Source organism: Globicephala melas, chromosome 1 (genome assembly GCF_963455315.2).
Source record: "Globicephala melas chromosome 1, mGloMel1.2, whole genome shotgun sequence".
In the NCBI taxonomy this organism is placed as follows: Eukaryota; Metazoa; Chordata; class Mammalia; order Artiodactyla; family Delphinidae; genus Globicephala; species Globicephala melas.
Window position 1 is genome coordinate 14,310,259 of NC_083314.1, and position 20,029 is coordinate 14,330,287.

General features: G+C 37.6%; 1 protein-coding gene across 1 annotated transcript in view; it reads right to left on the reverse strand.

Moving 5' to 3' along the window:
• The window catches only part of USH2A (usherin), a 773,776-nt gene that overhangs the window by 384,717 nt on the left and 369,030 nt on the right, over positions 1-20,029 (reverse strand). The window contains exons 32-34 of the mRNA XM_060289919.1: positions 8,268-8,427; positions 6,537-6,708; positions 1,179-1,326 (exon numbers count right to left, since the gene is read on the reverse strand). Of these exons, the coding sequence (XP_060145902.1) occupies positions 1,179-1,326; positions 6,537-6,708; positions 8,268-8,427 (480 nt within the window). The remainder of the gene's footprint in view (positions 1-1,178; positions 1,327-6,536; positions 6,709-8,267; positions 8,428-20,029) is intronic.

The following is a 20,029-nucleotide window of genomic DNA, read 5'->3' on the forward strand; positions in this document are numbered from 1 at the left end:
ATTGCTACCTACAGACTAGGTTCCTTTGTGGAGCACAAAGTATGACAAGATTGTTGACTGTTTAAGTATCAAATAGCTATCCATTTATTTTTTACTAGGAAATTTGTAATAGTTCAGGGATAACTTCAATAGCAGAGATAATCACTCACTGTAATTACTAGATCACTCTCCCTTACCTCAAATATATCTCATGCATTTGCCAAAAGTTTAATTAAAATGAGATGACTGGAGTAATTAATATCATAGTAAACATAAGACAAACTAATAAAATTGTAATTCTTCTTCTTTCATTCTTTCTGGCTATGCTAAAAGAGGCCATTTCAGTTTTCAGTAATGAGTTTCCTAAAATAGTTTCTATGATATTAAAAGTCTTCTTGATATTTGTCTTAAAGAGGAACAAAATTTGACGTGATGTAAGCTTGACCAGTGTGGAAAAATGACACTATGTTATATGGAACTTAAAGATATTTCCAGTAAATGAATAAAGCAATTTCTGTCCCAAGTTACTACAAATTCTTTATAAGATTTTATTTTAGCAAACTTTAATTGGCTAACCTAACTCTCTAAACTATTCAAAGACATATATATATGTGTATATATACACATATATATGTGATATATACACATATCACTTAGAAATATATACAATCCATTTCAAGTTAAACAAGAATAAATGAATATATATTTAATGTATGCATGCTGAACTATTTATAAATAACATATTAAAAATACAGAGTTCCAAATGGTCCCTTTTAAGATAAACTTATTAAAGCAAAAGCAGTTTGAAATACAGTATGTGTACGAACTTTCTATCTCCCTACTTCTATAAGAAAGAATGAATAACAGTCAAAAACAAAAAGTCATTGAAAATATAATGTCACTCTCACAAGGCCATTCTTTGGGAATCCCGGTTTGTTCTCTTCACCTCTCCCAGAACATATTAAACCATAAGATGCAGTACATAAGAACTATCAAAAGGGAGCACTTTTGAGCCACCAAAATTGTATGTTAACCTAAAAACCACAATCTCCTAAACTACAGACAATGATACTATCTCAGGTATTTTATGTGCTAAAATGATCATTAAAAATTAAGCACCACATATAAGCTGCCATTTAGAATATTAATTTACTTTTGCTAATCATCTTTTTAACTTGAGGCTAAAAGAGTTCACTTACCATTTGGATATTCAGGCTCAGTCCAGGAGATGTTAAAGGAGTGAGGTGAATCCGGGTGCACTCTGGGGGCTGGCACGCCTTCGGGGGCCCTCTCCTCAGTCAGGGCCTGGCTGGCCTCACTCACCGTGCATCCACCCCCGGTGCAAGCCTGGACAGAGAGACAAAAAGAGCACATTTCACTTTGGGGCCCCAAAGTTTAGATGAGCATTGAAGAAAGAGAGTTCACCATAAAGAGTTCCAGATCCTTCAAAATAATGCTCTCTTAACCTCCCACCCCCCAAATAAATTTGTTTCATTGTTGAGGTTTGACATTTAATTTGTTTGCTTTTTAGGACACGAGACATCCATCTCCAACGATCAAGCAATAACCCAGAATGAAAGAATATATGGATTATGAATACGTCCTAAGTTAGAGCCTAGAGATGGGGCATATATTGACTGTGTGAATAGCCACGATGAAATTATCCTCACACAAAGGTTCTTCGAATGAATTAAACACACACACACACACACACACACACACACAACTGTGTACACCATATGAGAAAAGTACTAGAGATTGAAGACTACTTCAGGACAAGTGATTCCTAGAAAAAAAAAAAAAGCACAGAAAATATAATCACTTTCTACTTACTGTAGCGTGAGCAATACGTTTAAAGTAGAACACAATGTGAAATGGAATAAAACAATATTTCTCATAAATTGACAACAAAGCAGTTGTTGAGTGAACGTTCATTGGCTTTAAGGGTCAAGTCATTTACTTACGTGCCGGGGGAACTGAGCTTCAATACGTGGCCAACAAACTTAAAATGCTCACAGAACCCCCAAATTCTCAAAGGAGGGAGGGTTCCAGAAATGGATTCATGGATATTAGGGATATTCAGAAACTTCTGTGTACATTTCCATCATAAACTGCCAACAATTCCAAATAAATGTTTCAGCATGTGAGGAAAATATCACCCCTACCTAACATATGAGATAAGCACTTCTCCAGGAAATTGAGACATGCACACAGTTTTTCCAGCCTATGTCTGCTAGTAAATATCAGCAATTCTGTCTTTATATAACGCAGCTATTTGAAAACTACGCTAAAGCTTTGCTCAGTACCTCTTTAAGTTACAACTGTAATTTACAAAATAAGATGTAAAGATCTTTCAAAAAGCATTACATTTTACCACGAGCATTAAGAAAATGAAGCGAAATCCTAGGACAATGTAAAAGGCAGGCAGTTTATTCAGTTCATTTTCATGGAAGGTAGATATGACTAATAGTAAAACACCGAAAGCCCTCTCTATTTTTTCGGGCCTGTACCAAGCTTTCCAGTTTGATACTGAAGGAATGACCTTTTGATACTTAGAGCAGTTAGTATTCTTTTTCCTAAAAATAGAAGAAAGCTGACTGATTTTAAAGGTATTTTCTTATACTGAAGTATACTACTTGTAAAGTTGCTGCAAAAGAGCTTCAAATTCTTCCCTCTAAGTAACAATAAATGGTCCATAGACTCGGAGATCAATTTTACCTCTTATTGTAAGAAGACAACAGTAACCCATGTCTTCAGGATAATTTCTCAGCGTTAAGCAAGTTTCAGATGGGCTAAACTGTGGCCTGGGCATGAAACTGCATTAAGATTGGGGACCTAATTAACCTCTGCGGGTTTCCTCTAATGCTCAGCTGTGGCATGTGCATATCTCTTTAAGAGATAAACCATACTCCTCCTGAGAACAGAATCTTGGCAAATAAGGAGAAATCAATTGAGCTCCTGATTCGAAGCCCTAGGACATGTTGCTATTAGCCCAAGAAATAACTACCTGAACGTTAAAACAGAAGAATTAAAAAAAAAAAAAATTTCCAACGTGCTAAAAGTCCACCAGAAAACGTGGCAGGAAAAGAGGCTGTGTGAGACAGCTGAATTATCGAAGGAAAATGCTCAAAGGAGCATACTTTCCAGTCCTTAGAGACAGATAAATCCATCCACTGGCATTTCATAGACGTTTTTTTCCTTAGGAGGGGAAAAATGTTGCAGCATGTTATGCTGAAACTCAAACCACACTGGGATGTAATTCTGATAGTCTCTTTGTCACTATTGTTTTTCTTATTTGTGGCCTAAGAATTCCCCCCGCCATCTCTCCCAGAGAAATACTGTATGTACTATGTGACATTTCACTATGTATTTTTTAAAACAGAGCGTGAATTAAAATTTACTTCGTTTTGAGAATTTTATGGGATGGGGAATTCTGGAATAAATAAAGACATCCTCTGGTTTGGAAGGACTGTTTGTTGGGCTGTGTCATGGAAGACCCATAAACTAGCAACTTGATAAAAAGCCTTTTAAGGGTCCAAGGAGTTTATGAGAGAATTTTCCTTGTAAATGAACCCAAATTTACAAAGGGGTTGCTGAAACAACAGAATCACCTGCAACATATTTTATTTTGTTCTTTTTTTCCCACGTTCTTTTTGTATGCATTTAGAGGCGCTAGGTGAGTGGGGTGAGTATCTTAGTTCCTTCAATAAGGTAATAAATGTTCTTAAAGTTGCTTCTGGGTATAGCTTTTATCAATTACAAATATACTGTTTTAAACTGAGAAGTCATACTACCACCCTGAAGTGATGAGTAACCGGTCCAAATAGGAGATTCAATTTTGGTACAGTAAAATGCATAACTAATAAGAGTGTATCAATTATTTTTGAAATCATGACTATTAAGAACACCTAAAACTAGCATTCTCTTTTCTAAGAGGTTGTTTTCAGATAAGTAGCGTCTGATGATGTTAAGAACGCAGCATATTTTTAAAGTATGAAGAAAAAGAACAAGGCCATGTTATCTAGAAATGATCTTTAGAAAATTTAAAGCTCATCAGTTCCAAGAACCTTTCCAGGAAATATACTTAACATTCATCAAGAGGCAAATGTGAATACTTTTAATATGAATTTATCGAACGATCAAAGTAATATGAATATTATCAAACCATACATATCTCGATACCTGTCTTACAAGCTTCCTTATTTAATTGCTGGCTTATTATCTTAACCAGGAGCTACCACACTTTGCAATACCATTTGTTGAGTGGAAAAAAATATTATACTGTTTCTTCTAGGACAAAGAGCTTGTATTTTGAACCACACAGTCCCTAACTCTGACATTTTACAGCAAGTTATTTGATTCACGTTGGAAGTCTCAGATTCTTTATGAAATAAATGTACTCAGTGTTCACTCATTCATTCATTCTTTCAAGAACTGTTTGTAAGCTTCCAGTTTCCGGAAACCTTGTTTAACTCCGCCGATATATGCAGTCTCTACGCTTTAGGAGTTTCTAATGCAGGCAACAGGGGAAATTACACGAAACCACATGAAGTAACACACCTGCTCCAGTCTGGAGTAAATCATATGGAATGCCCATGTATTTTTCTCTAATGTCTGCCTAAATGCTTTGTTATCTGTATGTTTTGTTCCTTAGTACTTAGCATGCTAAGAGGCAACTCCACGTGGCTGAGAACCTGATCTCCACCTATTAATCTCATGACCTTGAAAGCCAGTTATTATGTTGAAACTGTAAATATACACGAGTTCCTCAATTAACCAAGATGAACCTAAAACGTTCTGGTTCATTAAATTTATGGGTTAACAGAGTTAAAGTAAAAAACCTTTTAGTTGAATACTTCCTGAAGATGTATCAGTGTATTTTCTGCCCTAACAAATACAGTGAAATCAAAAATAATATGAGCAAATTTACTTCCCTAACAAGAGTTGGGGCAAAGACGTCCACGTCTTTATGACATCTTGCACCAACATCATTCAGTGGCTGACAGGTCTCCTTTGACTTCACAAAATATTATTTGGGGTCACCTTTTTAGCATCATAGAATTTTAGGGCTCAAAGAGACATTAAAAATCATTTAATTCAAAGTCTTACTTTTAGGCTTTAAGAACCTAAGACTCAGTGCAGTTAAGTGAATGTGTCTTAAGTCATTCAGTTAGTGGCAAAATCTGAATTAAAACTCAAGAGAGCAGACTCCCAATCTAGTGGTATTTATTTTTCAAGGTATCACAGGTTTATAAAACATAGAAGATTCAGGTGGCTTTTCATTGACTGCGCAGAATAGCCTAAAAATCGCCTTGGAAGTAGAAATTTGTCTCCTATCCTCTGCTTCCTTCTAATCCAAACCAAGAGCAACACAATTTCTGTTTAATTTTAGTTGCTTCTAAACCATAGGGACTTTTCTTATTTTGATATCACCACTGTTTTGAAAATAGTGTGGATTTCTGTATTAGCTTTTGAAAAGCAAGTTCATACACTTCTTATATCTTGGGTAATAAAGCTAAGTAATCCAATCGCTGATTCAGAAACCCATCTGCGTGCTGAACACCTAGGCACATGAAGCCAGTTCTGAACAGGATTTTTAACATTGTCTGATTGCCCTTGTTTGATGGTGTCAGGTCAGACAGCAACAGTTGAATGTAGTTTATTTTCTTGTGGTATAATATTTAGAGCATTCAAGAGCATGTTAAGTGAAATGAATGCATACACAGTGTCTACATAAATGTAAATTTATTCATAATCAAGAGCAGAATATTTTCTATGGCATTTATCAAAGCAAATATCCTTATATAGGTATTACTATAAAATGAAGAGTGTGTTTAAAACAAATAGGGACAATCTCATGTTTATATTCAGTTATTTTCAGATGTGCTATTAAACTTAAAAAAGATTATATTTCATCAAAAAACAAAAGGATCTGCTGAGTATAAATTCCACAGTAATATCAAGGTCTTTTAAAAGACCTTTGTGTAAACGTGCTATTTTGCATTAAAAAATGCTATTGCCTGTCTAAACCGTGTTGATTCTAGGGTTTTATTAAGTGACTGTTCTTTTGAGACAGAAGTGTAATGTAAACCAGGGTATAATAATAATCAAGAATATTTGGGGGTCATTTAAACCTTCATTTAAAAATATAAGACCTATATTTTCATACTGCACATTGCTTTTCAAATGAATACAAGCCCCATGGGGAAATAACTTTATTAATCCAAGCATTTTCTAAAAAGCTCTCAACAATTATGACATTCTACAAACAATAAAAAAGAAATAATTTCTGATAATCCCAAATTAGATTTGGAAAAACCTACTGATTCAGATGGTTATTCTATTGTTTGGCATAATATAAAATAAATATGTAGGTATCAGATCAGCAGAATTTTCACTTTGTATTTGAAGTGAGATTTCAGTGTAAATAGCAATACAAGAGAATTTTGTTTTGTTTATTTTTAAGTGAGGCATGGAGAGAAGATGAGACAAAAGAAAGGGAAGCAGCAAGGGGAATGATGGGGACAGAGAAACTGATAAAAGTAAAGTGAACTTACTCCCAGCTTGACGAAGTATTTATTACCAGGGAAAAGGTACTGCAGCACATGATCCTGAAAAAGTTCTGTACTATTATAGATGACATCCCAAATTGTAAAATCATGCGTGTGATTTGAAATATATAGTACATAGCGCTCTAGAATTCCGTTTACTTTTCTTGGTTGTTTCCACCTGGGAATGAAAAAATATAGCATTATTATCATCATACCTTCAAGTCCAATCTGAAATGTGCGGGATTTTTAAAGGACACATATGAACTTGGATTTATGCCACTGTAAAGAAACACACTGAGAGCTCAAAAGTGATTCACTTAAAAAACCCAAGTAGTCATTAAATGTCTATTCTGAATGGTATAAAAATATGACATAGTACCTGCTCTCTAGCTATTTATATTTTTAATTAGCTAATAATACAAAAATGTATGAGTGAGCACTTGATTTTGAGCTTAAGCCATAGAACAAGAATTGGGAAAAGTACTGAGAACTTCTGAGAAATGAGAGGGAGAGATAATTGCATAATTTTCAAGCCATAATTGTCTTGAGAAATGCAGCAATCTAACATAGAGGTAATATGCAACTATAGAAGAAAAGCTGAGATTGGAAAGGCTGAAGTACTCAGATAAGACTTCTTGAATGAGGTGACACACTGCCTGGATACATACGATTGTATACTTGATAGATGGATGGGAATTGGTAGGCAGAAGGAAAAATACTCCAGATGAGGGTTACAAAGTGTCAGTGGGAATGAGTAGGACAAGTCATGGAACAGACAGAAATTGGTAAATTGAGAAATAATTATCATAGTGGGAAATCTTTTAAGGTAAATAAAGTGGGCTCAGCTTGGGACGCTGTGAAAGCCAATGGAAGAGTATAGACCTGGAACAATGGGATATAAATCACAGTGTTTTTCAGCTTAAATGAATATCATAATTTCTTCAGTTCAAACTCTTTTACCGATGAGAAAACAGAGACCAAGAGCAATGAAAGTAAACAAGTATTAGCTAGTGGGAAGAGAGGTCTATTGAGTTTTAATTCAGTACTGCAATATACCTTGTACCTCACGTATTAGCAAATGGATCAGTAATATCAAAAATAATCTGAACGTGCCAATATGCGAAAGCTTCTTTCTGACTTCAAATGCTGGGGAACAAGATAGTCTTAGTTTGTAATCAAAAAGAAGAAATATGGGCTTCCCTGGTGGCGCAGTGGTTGAGAGTCCGCCTGCCGATGCAGGGGACACGGGTTCGTGCCCCGGTCCAGGAAGATCCCACATGCCGTGGAGCGGCTGGGCCCGTGAGCCATGGCCGCTAAGCCTGCATGTCTGGAGCCTGTGCTCCGCAACAGGAGAGGCCACAGCAGGGAGAGGCCACAGCATTGAGAGGCCCGCATACCGCAAAAAAAAAGAAGAAATATAATTGTGCTCTCTAATTCCAAAACATTGCAAATAATGCCTCACATATAAAAAGCCCAAGGTAAGTAAGTGGTCAGTTTTTCCCTTATTGAAGTTTGCACAGAATCTGCATACATGTGTAGCTCAGCCTGATTGCATAAAGACAAAATGGAAATTAAGTTGGCAAGTGATAATCAAAGGTTCCCAGAACCACTGAACTAATCAGCTCTATGCATTTAATCACAATAAAATTAATTTTATGTCACAAACCCTTCCCTTGATTGAACTCACTGGGATTCTTGCATGAACCAGTGTGTGACAGTGACAACATTTCTACTTACTGTACGGATATAGTTCTAGAATCCAGGACGGTCAGAATTGGGGGATCCACATGGTCTGGTGGCAGCTGTGCCGTGTACAGTATGACCACGGAACTGTTTGTACATCCCACACATGTGCAAGCACTGAGTAGAAACTGGTGGGGCGTAAAGGCCACTAAATCTAGGGGGTGGAGGAAACAAGAATGTATTTACCGTCATAATTTTGATTCAGGAGATCTCACTTATTCTCTACTTTCCTACTTCTTAGAACTGTTAAAGTTTAAAATAAGAATCAATAGACATACAAATCAATAGCAATAAAATATAGGCTGTTTTATCCTTTAAACATACTATGGTCAGTTGTAAATAGAGAAGTGTCAGTCAAACTTTTTCTTTGAACAAATTTGACTGTTTTCTTGATTGTCTGTGACCAGGTAAATCATTTTCTGAGTTTAGAGTTAGTTCAAGGGCTCTGTTCAAAAATAAATGAGACATTTAAATTATTTTAAAGACATATTTGAAGACAACAGGTCTGGCTTTTGAAATGCAAATAGATAGCTTATAAGAGTGACTTTGCTCTTGTAATTCCTTTTGTTGAATTTTTTTCTTCTCCTGTCCACCTGACCAACTACGTATTATTTGACCTTCAAGTTGTCCAGGCTCAGTGCAAATGACAATTTCTTTCTTAAGATTTCCCAAACGCACTGGGCCGTGACCCCTGGCACAAGGTGGAGCTATCATCCTCTCCTTTGTCTCCCAGGGTTTCGCACATGCTTTGGCATAGCGCTTACAACCCTGTGTCATAATGATTTGTTTCCATGACTATCTGATCCATCAGACTGGACACTGTAAAGGAAGCAATGGTGCTATATTCATTTCGCATCCTCAATACCTAGCACAATGTCTGGAGCACTGTAGGTTCGAATATATGTTTGAATAAATGAAGAAAGAATTAATGAATGAGATGATCTAGATATAGTTGAGCTAGGTATAGTTGATCAAGAGAGTGGGTTAGTACCCTAGCCAGCATAATCTCTCCCTCCCCTGAACTTCCCTGGTACTTTATACCTATCTGCCTCTCTAATGGATACCATATTCCCTTGTGTTAAAAGAAACTAATCTGTAATTTACTAATTTAATTCTAAAATACCCCAAACACTCCTTTTATAAAGGTACACAATAATTAGTTTGTTGAATGAATCTAAGCGAAGTTCAGTCAACTTTACCAAGATTTAAACATCAGTCACATTTTTATACTACTAGAAATAATCATTATTTTCCGGAATACTTTTGAAATAAGGTAGTTACAATGTAAGCAACACATCTTCTTTAAAGATCATTAACCTTGAACCATTACAATTTCATGTTTAAAAGATGAATGAAATGCAGCCTAATTCAGGGAAATAGATACTGCATTGCACTGACAGCAAAAGTAAACTGGGAAGAGAACACTTTGATTTTCATGCAAAGTATAATCAATTGGTTAAACATGTAGGCCATCAGAAGAAAGGCAAAAACATTTTTTACACTAAATATAGTTACTCTAGAACAAAAGGTGATTATCAAGAAGAGACTTGCAATGCTTTGATTAAGGCTTGTTTGCTTCACAACTTTATCCTACAAGTACTTGATGGTATCAAGTTAAGGGGGGGCACCCTCAGGCAATGGGGTCAGAAGATAAGTTATAAGGACACTTTGAAGTTGGTGTTAAAACTTTGGGCTTGCCAGGGACTTCTGAGAGATGGCAGGAACAGCTACGCCCTGTGTGCACAAATTAGACAGAACTGGGGTACTTTCATTTGGAGAAACATTCTATGAAACTTATAAAGTTAAAAATCAAGAGAACAGTGGCCTCAGATGCTACAAAGAGAGCAAACTATTATTTACTGTGGGATAACTTCAGGCACAAAACATGTCCTACTAGCAGGTCCAATCTTGGCCAAAACTATAATGTGTTAATATGCTAACATGTTATATCTGTCATTTCCCTGTTTTCGTCATCTTCTCCTTCTGATTCTCAGAAACTTGGTGACCATAGCCTCTCGTCCCTCCCACTTGTCTGAATTCCTTGCATTCCTGAGAAAGGGAAGCTGGGGATTTGACTCAAAAGCCAGTTTCAGGAGCAAAACCAAGGAGGACACAGAGCCTAGGGGAAAGGGGGAATCCCAGATGGGTAAGTCAGTGCAACTAGGGAAAAGCTGTAGTATTTGAATATGAGAATACAACAATCTTCTCTGAAAGGACATGCCCCAGCAAGAAATTGTATTCCATGGGGCTGATTCCAAGTGACTTTGGAATATTTTACATGAGAATCTCTCCCAGCCATACCAGAGTGTCTTGGTCAGCTGCAAACCTGACTGGATGCTACAATGCTCTTTTGCCAGTGAACTCTTTGTGGTGGGCAGTTTTCTTGCTTTCTTGCATTCTAGCTTGTGGAGGCAGGGATCTGGCTACCTAATTTGCAGGTGGTGAAGAAGTCGTAGCGTTCAAAGGTGGCCTGAGCCTTACCCGTATGTGGGGCAGACTTGCGTATCTGGGAGTCCTTAGTTATCTTGAGCTGGTGGGGTCAGAAAGCATCATCATAGTATCACCATATCAAGTATCTCCTTATCATAGAATGCCCCATTCTCTTTTACACTACAGCCTCCATGCTTTGAAGGTGACCTTAATCAAGGAACTCCTAAACTCACGCAGAATATCTACTCCTAAACTCACCCAGAATGGGAGTATCTTCCTGTATTAGTTCCAGGATTACTGTCTGTGCCGGGATTCTACTCTGAAAAAATAAGCTCCTCCATAGATTGGGAAGCATCCATGTATATGACAGTCAGGACTGGGGGAGACCAGGATGAGGAAGTGAGCATGCTTAGAAGGGCCATGTTGCTAGAGAGCGCCGGTATGACTGGTGACCCAGGATTGAAGTAGAAAATACCAAATCTTGTCAAGTCCTCCATTCATAGTTAGGGTTTACCCCAGACTACTTATGGGTGAGCAAGTTGTTGCATTTTCGGATATACAGAGTGAAGTAAGCCAGAAAGAGAAAAACAAATATCATATATTAATGCATATGTGTGGAATCTAGAAAAATGGTACAGATGAACCTACTTCCAGGGCAGGAATAGAGATGCAGATGTAGAAAACAGACATGTGGACGTGGCGGGGAAGGGGAGGGTGGAATGAATTGGAGATTAGGACTGACATATATACACCACCATGTGTAAAATAGATAGCTAGTGGGAACCACTATAAGGCACAGGAAGCTCAGCTCGGTGCTCTGTGACAACCTACATGGGTGGGATAGGGGATGGGTGGGATAGGGGTGGGGTGGGAGGGAGGTCCGAGAGGGAGGGGATATATGTATACATATAGCTGATTCACTTCAACGTACAGCAGAAACCAACACAACATTGTAAAACCATTATACGCCAATAAAAAAAATGGCTTTAAATTGAATGTTGACCAGGGTTTAAGGCTGTTCCTGCTATAAAATATGAAAAGTGCCACAGAAAACAAAGAACAGAGAGAGAAGAATCAGGAGTGCTCAGTAATTTTAAAGGCGAGAGTCAGCGGTGTTAACTAATTTATTGTCATAATCATTTTGCAATACCTGTAAGTCAAGCCATTATGCTGTATACCTTAAACTCATGAAGTACTGTATATCAAGTATATGTCAATAAAACTGAAAGAAAAAGAAAGGCAAGAAACAGTGGAGGCCACAGCAGCAAGATGATATTTTTGGCAAAGACTTGGAAGGAGTGAGGGTAAAAGTTGTGGGGATTTTAAGCAAAGGACCATTCCAGGAGAGGAAACAAGGAGAGCAAAGACTTGAAAGGAGGAACATCCCCAGAATGGACATGGCAAGGAGGCCAGTGAGGCTGGAGCAGAGGCAGAAAGAAGAGATGACATCAGACAATTAATAAGGGACCTGATCACATGAGCCTTATAAGTCTTTGTATGGATTTTGGGTTTTAATCTGAGATAACCTTCTTAGGAAGCCACGAGAAGATTTTGAACAGAGCAGTCAGATATAGATTTCGTGAATATCACTCTGGGTGCTGGGTATAGATTACAGTGAGCAAAGAGCATATACATTCTTAGTGTACAAAAACGCAACTGCATTTTATATACTGATTTTGTATCATGCAACTTTATTGAATTCGTTTACTAGTTCTAATAGTTTTTTGGTGGCATCTTCAGGATTTTCTACATATAGTAGCATGTCATCTGCAAACATAAGACAATTTTACTTCTTGCCTTCTAAGATGCCTTTTATTTATTTTTCTTGATTTCTTTGGCTAAGACTTCCAGTACTATGTTGAATAAAAGTGGTGACAGTGTGCATCTTTGTCTTGTTCTGATCTTAGAGGAAATGCTTTCACTTTTCACCATGGAGTATGATGTTAGTCTTGAATTTGTCATATATAGCCTTTATTATGTTGAGGAATATATCTTCTATACCCAATTTGTTGATAGTTTTTGTCTTGTTGAATTTTGCCAAATTTTTTTTGCATCTATTGAGATGATCATGTGATTTTTATTTTTTATTTTATTAATGTGGTGTATAACATTTATTGATTTGCATATATTTTGAACTGTCTTTGAATCCCAGGGATCAATCCCACGTGATCATGGTGTATGATTCTTTTAATGTGCTGTTGAATTTGGTTTTCTACTCTTTCGTTGAAAAATTTTGCATCTATACATCAGGAGTATTGGCCTATAATTTTCTTTTCCTGTAGTGTCCTTATTTGGCTTTGGTTATCAAGGTAATGCTGGTCTCGTAAAATGAGCTTGGGAGTGTTCCCATCTCTTCAATTTTTGGAAGAGTTTGAGACAGACTGGTGTTAATTCTTCTCTAAATGTACAATTCACCAGGAAAATCATCTGGCCCTGAGCTTCTCTTTATTGCAAGGTTTTTGATTACTGTTTCAATCTTCTTACTAGTAATTGGTCTGTTCGAATCTTCTGTTTCTTCATGATTCAGTCTTGGTAAATTATATGTTTCTAAGTTATATGTTTCATCTATTTCTTCTAAGATGTCCAATTTGTTGGTGTATAATTGTTTATAGTAGTCTCTTATGATCCTTTACATTTCTTTGGTATTACTTGTAATATCTCCTCTTTCATTTCTGATATTTCTTCTTTTTTTATTAGTTAGTCTAGCTAAAAGTGTGTCAATTTTGTTTCTCTTTTCATAAAAGCAGCTCTAGGTTTTGTTGATCTTTTCTACTGTTTTTTAATCTCTTTTATTTTTATTTATTTATCTATGCTCTAATCTTTTATCTTTCGTTCCTTCTGCTAACTTTGGGCTTAGTTTGTCCTTGTTTTTCTAGTTGTTTAAGGTGTCAAGGGAGGTTGTTTATTTATGATAGTTCTTTTTTCTTAATGTAGGCATTTATCACTATAAACTTCCTTTTTAGAACTGCTTTTGCTGCATCCCATAAATTTGGCAGATGTATTTTCATTTTCATCAGTTTTGAGATTTTATTTGATTTCCCTTTTGATTTCTTCTTTGACTCATTGGTTGTTCAGGAGTGTATTGTTTAATTTCCACACACTTGTGAAGTTTTCAGTTTTTCTCCTGTTATTGATTTCTAGATTCATACCATTTTGGAGAGGAAGGATATTTGGTATGATTTCAGTCTTCTTACATCTTCTAAGGCTTGTTTTGTGACTTAACATATGCTCTATCCAGGAGAATGTGCACTCGATAAGAATGTATATTCTGCTGCCGTTGGGAGGAATGTTCTGGATATGTCTATTTGGCTTATTTGGTTTAAAGTGAAGTGCATGTCCAATATTTTTCTTTTGATTTTCTGTCTAGCTGGTGTATCCATTGTTGAAAGTGGATTATTGCAGTCCTTTACTATTATTGTACTATTGTCTATTTCTCCCTTCAGATCTGTTAGTGTTTGCTTAATGTATTTATGTGCTCTTATGTTGGGTGCATATTTATTCATAATTGTTATATTCTGTTGATGGATTGACCCTTTGTCATTGTATAATGACCCTGTCTCTTGTTACTGTTTTTGACTTAAAGTCCATTATGTGTGATATTGATATTATTTGTCTGGTATTGTCTGATATTCTCTGATAGCTATTCCTGCTGTCTTTAGATTTCCATTTGCACGGAATACCTTTTCCCATCCCTTCACTTTCACTCTATGTGTATTGATGTGTATCCTTAAAGTTGAAGTGAATCCCTTGTAGGCAGCATATAGTAGGATCTTGTTTTTTAATCCATTCAGCCACTCTATTCCATTTAGTTAATTATTGATAGGTAAAGACCTACTAATACTATCTTATTAACTGTTTTCTGGCTGTTTTATAGTTCCCTTATTCCTTTCTTCCCCTTTTGCTGCCTTTCTTTGGGAGATAATGATTTTCTACAGTGGTATTCTTTGATTCTCTTCTCCTTAACTATTGTGTATCTACTTGTGTATTTTTGCTTTGTAGTTACCATGAGGCTTACATAAGACATCTCATGACAGTCTCTTTTAAGTTAATAACAAGTTAACTTCAATCACATACAAAAACTCTACCCTTTTATTACCCACCCATATTTTGTTTCTGATGTCTCAATTTACCTCTTTTTTTTTTTTTTTTTTTGCAGTACGCGGGCCCCTCACTGTTGTGGCCTCTCCTGTTGCGGGGCTCTGGACGCACAGGCTCAGCAGCCATGGCTCACAGGCCCAGCCGCTCCGTGGCATGTGGGATCTTCCCGGACCAGGGCACGAACCCGTGTCTCCTGCACCGGCAGGCGGACTCTCAACCACTGCGCCACCAGGGAAGCCCTACCTCTTTTTATATTGTGTATCCATTAAGAAATTATTGTAGCTATAGTTATTTTTTAAACTTTTGATATTTAAACCTTTATATTAGGGTTAAATGATTAATGCACCACCATATCACAGTATTAGGGTATTCTCAATTTGACTATATACTCACCTATACCAGTATGTTTTATATTTTCATATATTTTCATGTTACTAGTTAGCAGTTTTCCATTTCAACTTGAAGAACTCCTTTCATCATTTCTTATAAGGCAGGTCTAGTAATGATCAACTCCAGTTTTTGTTTGTTTGTGGAAGTTTTTGTGCCCTTCATTCCAGAAAGACAACTGTGCTGGCAAAAATATTCTTGGTCAGCATTTTATTTTTCTTTCAACACTTTGATTATATCATCCAACTCTCTCTTTACCTATAAGGTTACTGCTTAGAAATCCACTGATAGACCTATGGAAGTTCCTTTATTTGTGAGAAATTTTTCCTCTTTTTGCTTTTAAAATTCTTTGTCTTTGATTTTAGACAGTTTTATTTATAATGTCTCAGAGAAGATCATTTTGGATTGAATACTTGGGGTGACTTATTACCTTCATAAACTTCTATGTTCTAATCTCTCCCCAGATTTGGGAAGTTCTCAGCTATCATTTCTTTTAATAAGCTTTCTGCCCCTTTCTCCCTCTCTTCTCTTTCTAGGACTCCAGTGATGTGTAAATTGATTCTTTTAATGGTATCCCATAATTCATGTGAGCTTTCTTCACTCTCTTTCATTCCTTTTTTGCTCCTCTGACTAGATGATTTCAAATGACCTGTCTTCTAGTTCACGAATTCTTCTGCTTGGTTGAGTCTGCTCTTGAATCTCTCTATTGAATTTTTCAGTTGAGTCATTACATTCTTCAACTTTAGGAATTCTGTTCATTTGTTGTTGTTGTTGTTTTAATGATTTCTATTTCTTTGCTGAGCTTTCTATTCTGTTTATCTAATTTCATTTAGTTTTCTATCTTTGTTTTCTTGTAGTTCATTCTATTTCCTTAAGAGGATTATCCTGAACTCTTTGTCAGACAGTTCATAGGTCTCCATTTATTTAGGGTTAGTCATTAGAGTTTTATTAGTTTTCTTTGGTGGTGTCATATTTCCTTGATTATTCATGATCCTTATGGATCACGTTGTCTGCTCATTGAAGGAAGTAGGCATCTCTTAATTACCTAGGACCAGCCTAATGCCTGGATCCACTGGGGCAGGCCTGGCACTTGAGTCTGTGGTGATGGCCCTGGGACCTGTATCTATGTGAGCTGACATGGATCCTGGTTCCAGGGGGCCAACCAGGTGCCATGAACTACTGGGTGGGCCCATCATCTGGGTCTGTAGCAGCTGATCCAACATTTGGATATTCCACGAGCCTGGTACTGTGAGAGCAGACCTGGAGCCCGATGGCATGAGGGTTGGCTTGGAGCTAGGGCAAGCCTGGATCTGGAACTACATGAATCAGCCTGTGACCTGGGGCCTCAGGAGCTGGCTCGTACTTGTTGGGAGCTGGTTTTGCACATGGTCAGGCCAAGGGCCTGGGTATGTGTGCTGGAGCTGGACTTAAAACTGGGGCTGTAAAGGCTGGGCCTGGTAAACGGGATCTGCTTGGGACCACTGGAGCTGGCTAGCATATGGGTGGACCAGTGGCCTGGTTTCCTGTTGGACTGCTGAGAGCCTGGAGCTAGGGAAGACATCTGGAACTGGAGGAGTCACCTGGGGCCACTGGAGCCTGGTGCAGGGTTGAGCTGGGGCCTTGGGTTTGCAGGGGCCTGCTAGGAACCTGGTGTTGTAGAAATTGCCTAGTGCTACAAAACCTGCTTGGGGCTACTGGAGCCAGAAGGTGCAGGGTAAATCAGGGGCCTGGATTCATGGGAGTACACATGGAGCTACCTGGGGCCTTAGGAGTCAGCCTGGTGCTGGGACAGACCAGATCTAGGATCTGTGGTGAAGTCAGATGCTCACTTTACTCTCCTTCTCCCATGGGGAGAGTGTCTCTCTCCATGCTGGGCTGCTTGGGCTTGGGGGAGGAGGGATGGGGATAATGTGAATCTATCTTTCTTGCCCTCCCCAATGCATCTTTCTTATTTCTGTGCTTCACCCATGTGCTATAACCCCTAACCGGGAATCCTTGGCTCTTATGAAGGTATTTCTGTGTGTGGATAGTTGTGATATTTCTTGCAGGGGGAAAGGCAAGAAAGCCCTGTGCCACCATTTTGCTAACATCACTTCAAGAGGATCTCTGGATATGTTTTAAAGGCAAAGGTATTAGGATTCCTCAGTGCATTGTAGGTAGAGGGCAAGAAAGAAGAGTCAAAGTTGACTCCAAGTCTTGTGGCTTGAGCAAAGACAAGGACAAAGTAACCATTTATTGGGTTGAAGAACAAATACAAAACAGGTTTTGAAGGGGAAGATTAAAAAGTCATGTTTTATGGAGCTGAAGGAATCAGGCTTACTGACTTCAGACTATACTACAAAGCCACAGTAATCAAAACAGTATGGTACTGGCATAAAAAGAGACACATAGCTCAATGGAACAGGACAGAAAGCCCAGAAACAAACCTACACACCTATGGTCAATTAATCTATGACAAAGGAGGCAAGAATATACAATGGAGAAAAGACAGTCTCTTCAATAAGTGGTGCTGGAAAAACTGGAAAGCTACATGAATGAAATTAGAACATACTCTAACACCATATACAAAAATAAACTCAAAATGGACAAACTATCTAAATGTAAGACCAAATACTATAAAACACCTAAAGGAAAACATAGGTAGTACAGTCTTTGACAGAAATTGCAGCAATATCTTTTTGGACCTTTATCCTAGAGTACTGAAAATAAAAACAAAAATAAACAAATGAGACCTAATTAAACCTAAATGCTTTTGCACAGCAAAGGATACCATAAACAAAGTGAAAAGACAACCTACAGAATGGGAGGAAATATTTGCAAATGATGCAATTGACAAGGAAATACTTAATATTTTATTTAATATTTAATATTTTATAATAACCTACAAGGGAAAAGAATCTGAATAAATAAATATATATGTACATATACATATATTTAACTGAATCACTGTGCTGTACACCTGAAACTTACACAACGCTGTAAATCAGCTATACTTCAGTTTAAAATAATTCATGTTTTAGACATGGCAAGTTTGAGAAGTTGATAAAGAAGATGTGGTACATATATACAATGGAATATTATTCAGTCATTAAAAAGAATGAAATAATGCCATTTGCAGCAACATGGATGGACCTAGAGATTATCATACTAAGTGAAGTAGGTCAGTCAAGGACAAATATCCTATGATATTGCTTATATGCTGAATCTAAAAAAAATGATACAAATGAACTTATTTACAAAACAGAAACAGACTCACAGACTTAGAGAATGAACTTATGGTTACCGGGGGAAGGGTGGAGGAGTAGTTTGGAACTGACATGTACACACTGCTGTATTTAAAATAGATAACCAACAGGGACCGACTGTATAGCACAGGGATCTCTGCTCAATACTCTGTAATAAACTAAATGGAAAAAGAATAGATACATGTATAGGTATAACTGAATTGCTTTGCTGTACACCTGAAACTAACACAACATTGTTAATCAACTATACTCCAATATAAAATAAAAATTAAAAAAAACTACAATCTATTATGGAGAAAATTTTTTTTTAATATATTAACAGTGTTTTTCTCAAAGTGAGGGCATGCAGATCAGTTAAGTTTTTTGGTTACATATATTTTTCAAATTCTGTGATATACATGTATATATTAGATGGAGAAAAGACAGCCATAGTTTACCAATATCAATTCATTATTTAAGAAGATGTATGCCCAAGACCTAGTTGACATATGCTCTATTACACTTCCTGTGTCATCATACTTCTCCTTTCCTCAATGACTTCAGCATTGGCTCAGTTTTCTTTTCAATCATAATCCCTTTTTTGGCAGCTCCAACATCCTCAAGGATGACTCATCTCTGGACCTGGCTGCACTTAACTTCCTCAGATGTAATGCCCTTCACTTCTGCTTCATTTATTCAACAGGCAGCATAGTTATACCCACTACTTGATCATCTTTGGAACTATCTCCAAGATTCTTAACCTGAACTATGCCCTCTCTGAGCACAGATTGTTAAATTCCTGCCTCTTCCACTGGTCATATCCCTACAATCACTCCTTTGCCACCACATCATGTACAGCCTCTTAGTATCTTCTTATTTCCAGAGTATTCGAATATTTGCATTTTCCTTGCTATGACCTTTGATCACCCATTTGAAAGCCACTCTCTTGGGTCCCTAGAGGTTTCCACCTCCCCAGTCCTCTTCTGTATCTGCTTTCCCAATTCCTAGCTCTGGATAAATCTCATCATCTTATTTCTCTAACACTTCTCATGTCCCTGAGATGTGACTGAGAGGCACTGCTGAAAGAAGCTACTATAATTCTAGGTTTTCCAATTTGAAATGGATCCTTATCACTCCTCAGCAGTAGCTGTCTTGTTGCCTTGTTTCTCCCTTCATCGCATTGACCTTTTATTTTTCTCCTTTCATGGTTTGGCCAATTCTCTGGAGGAACCAGTGGGGTCTAAAATTGGAGCCCTCAGGGATAACTTCCTCCTCTGAGCCTCTGTCATGCTTGGTATCTGTACCACAGGAGCCGAGATCAATATGGTTGCCATCCTAACCTGTGTCTTTCTTTCTTCTGTTCTTCTCTACCCCTGACCCTCATTTAAATTTTCCTTAATCAAATTATACCTTCAGGGGCTTCCCTGGTGGCGCAGTGGTTGAGAGTCCGCCTGCCGATGCAGGGGACATGGGTTCGTGCCCCGGTCCTGGAAGATCCCACATGCCGCGGAGTGGCTGGGCCCGTGAGCCATGGACGCTGAGCCTGCGCGTCCAGAGCCTGTGCTCCGCAACGGGAGAGGCCACAACAGTGAGAGGCCCGTGTACCGCAAAAAAAAA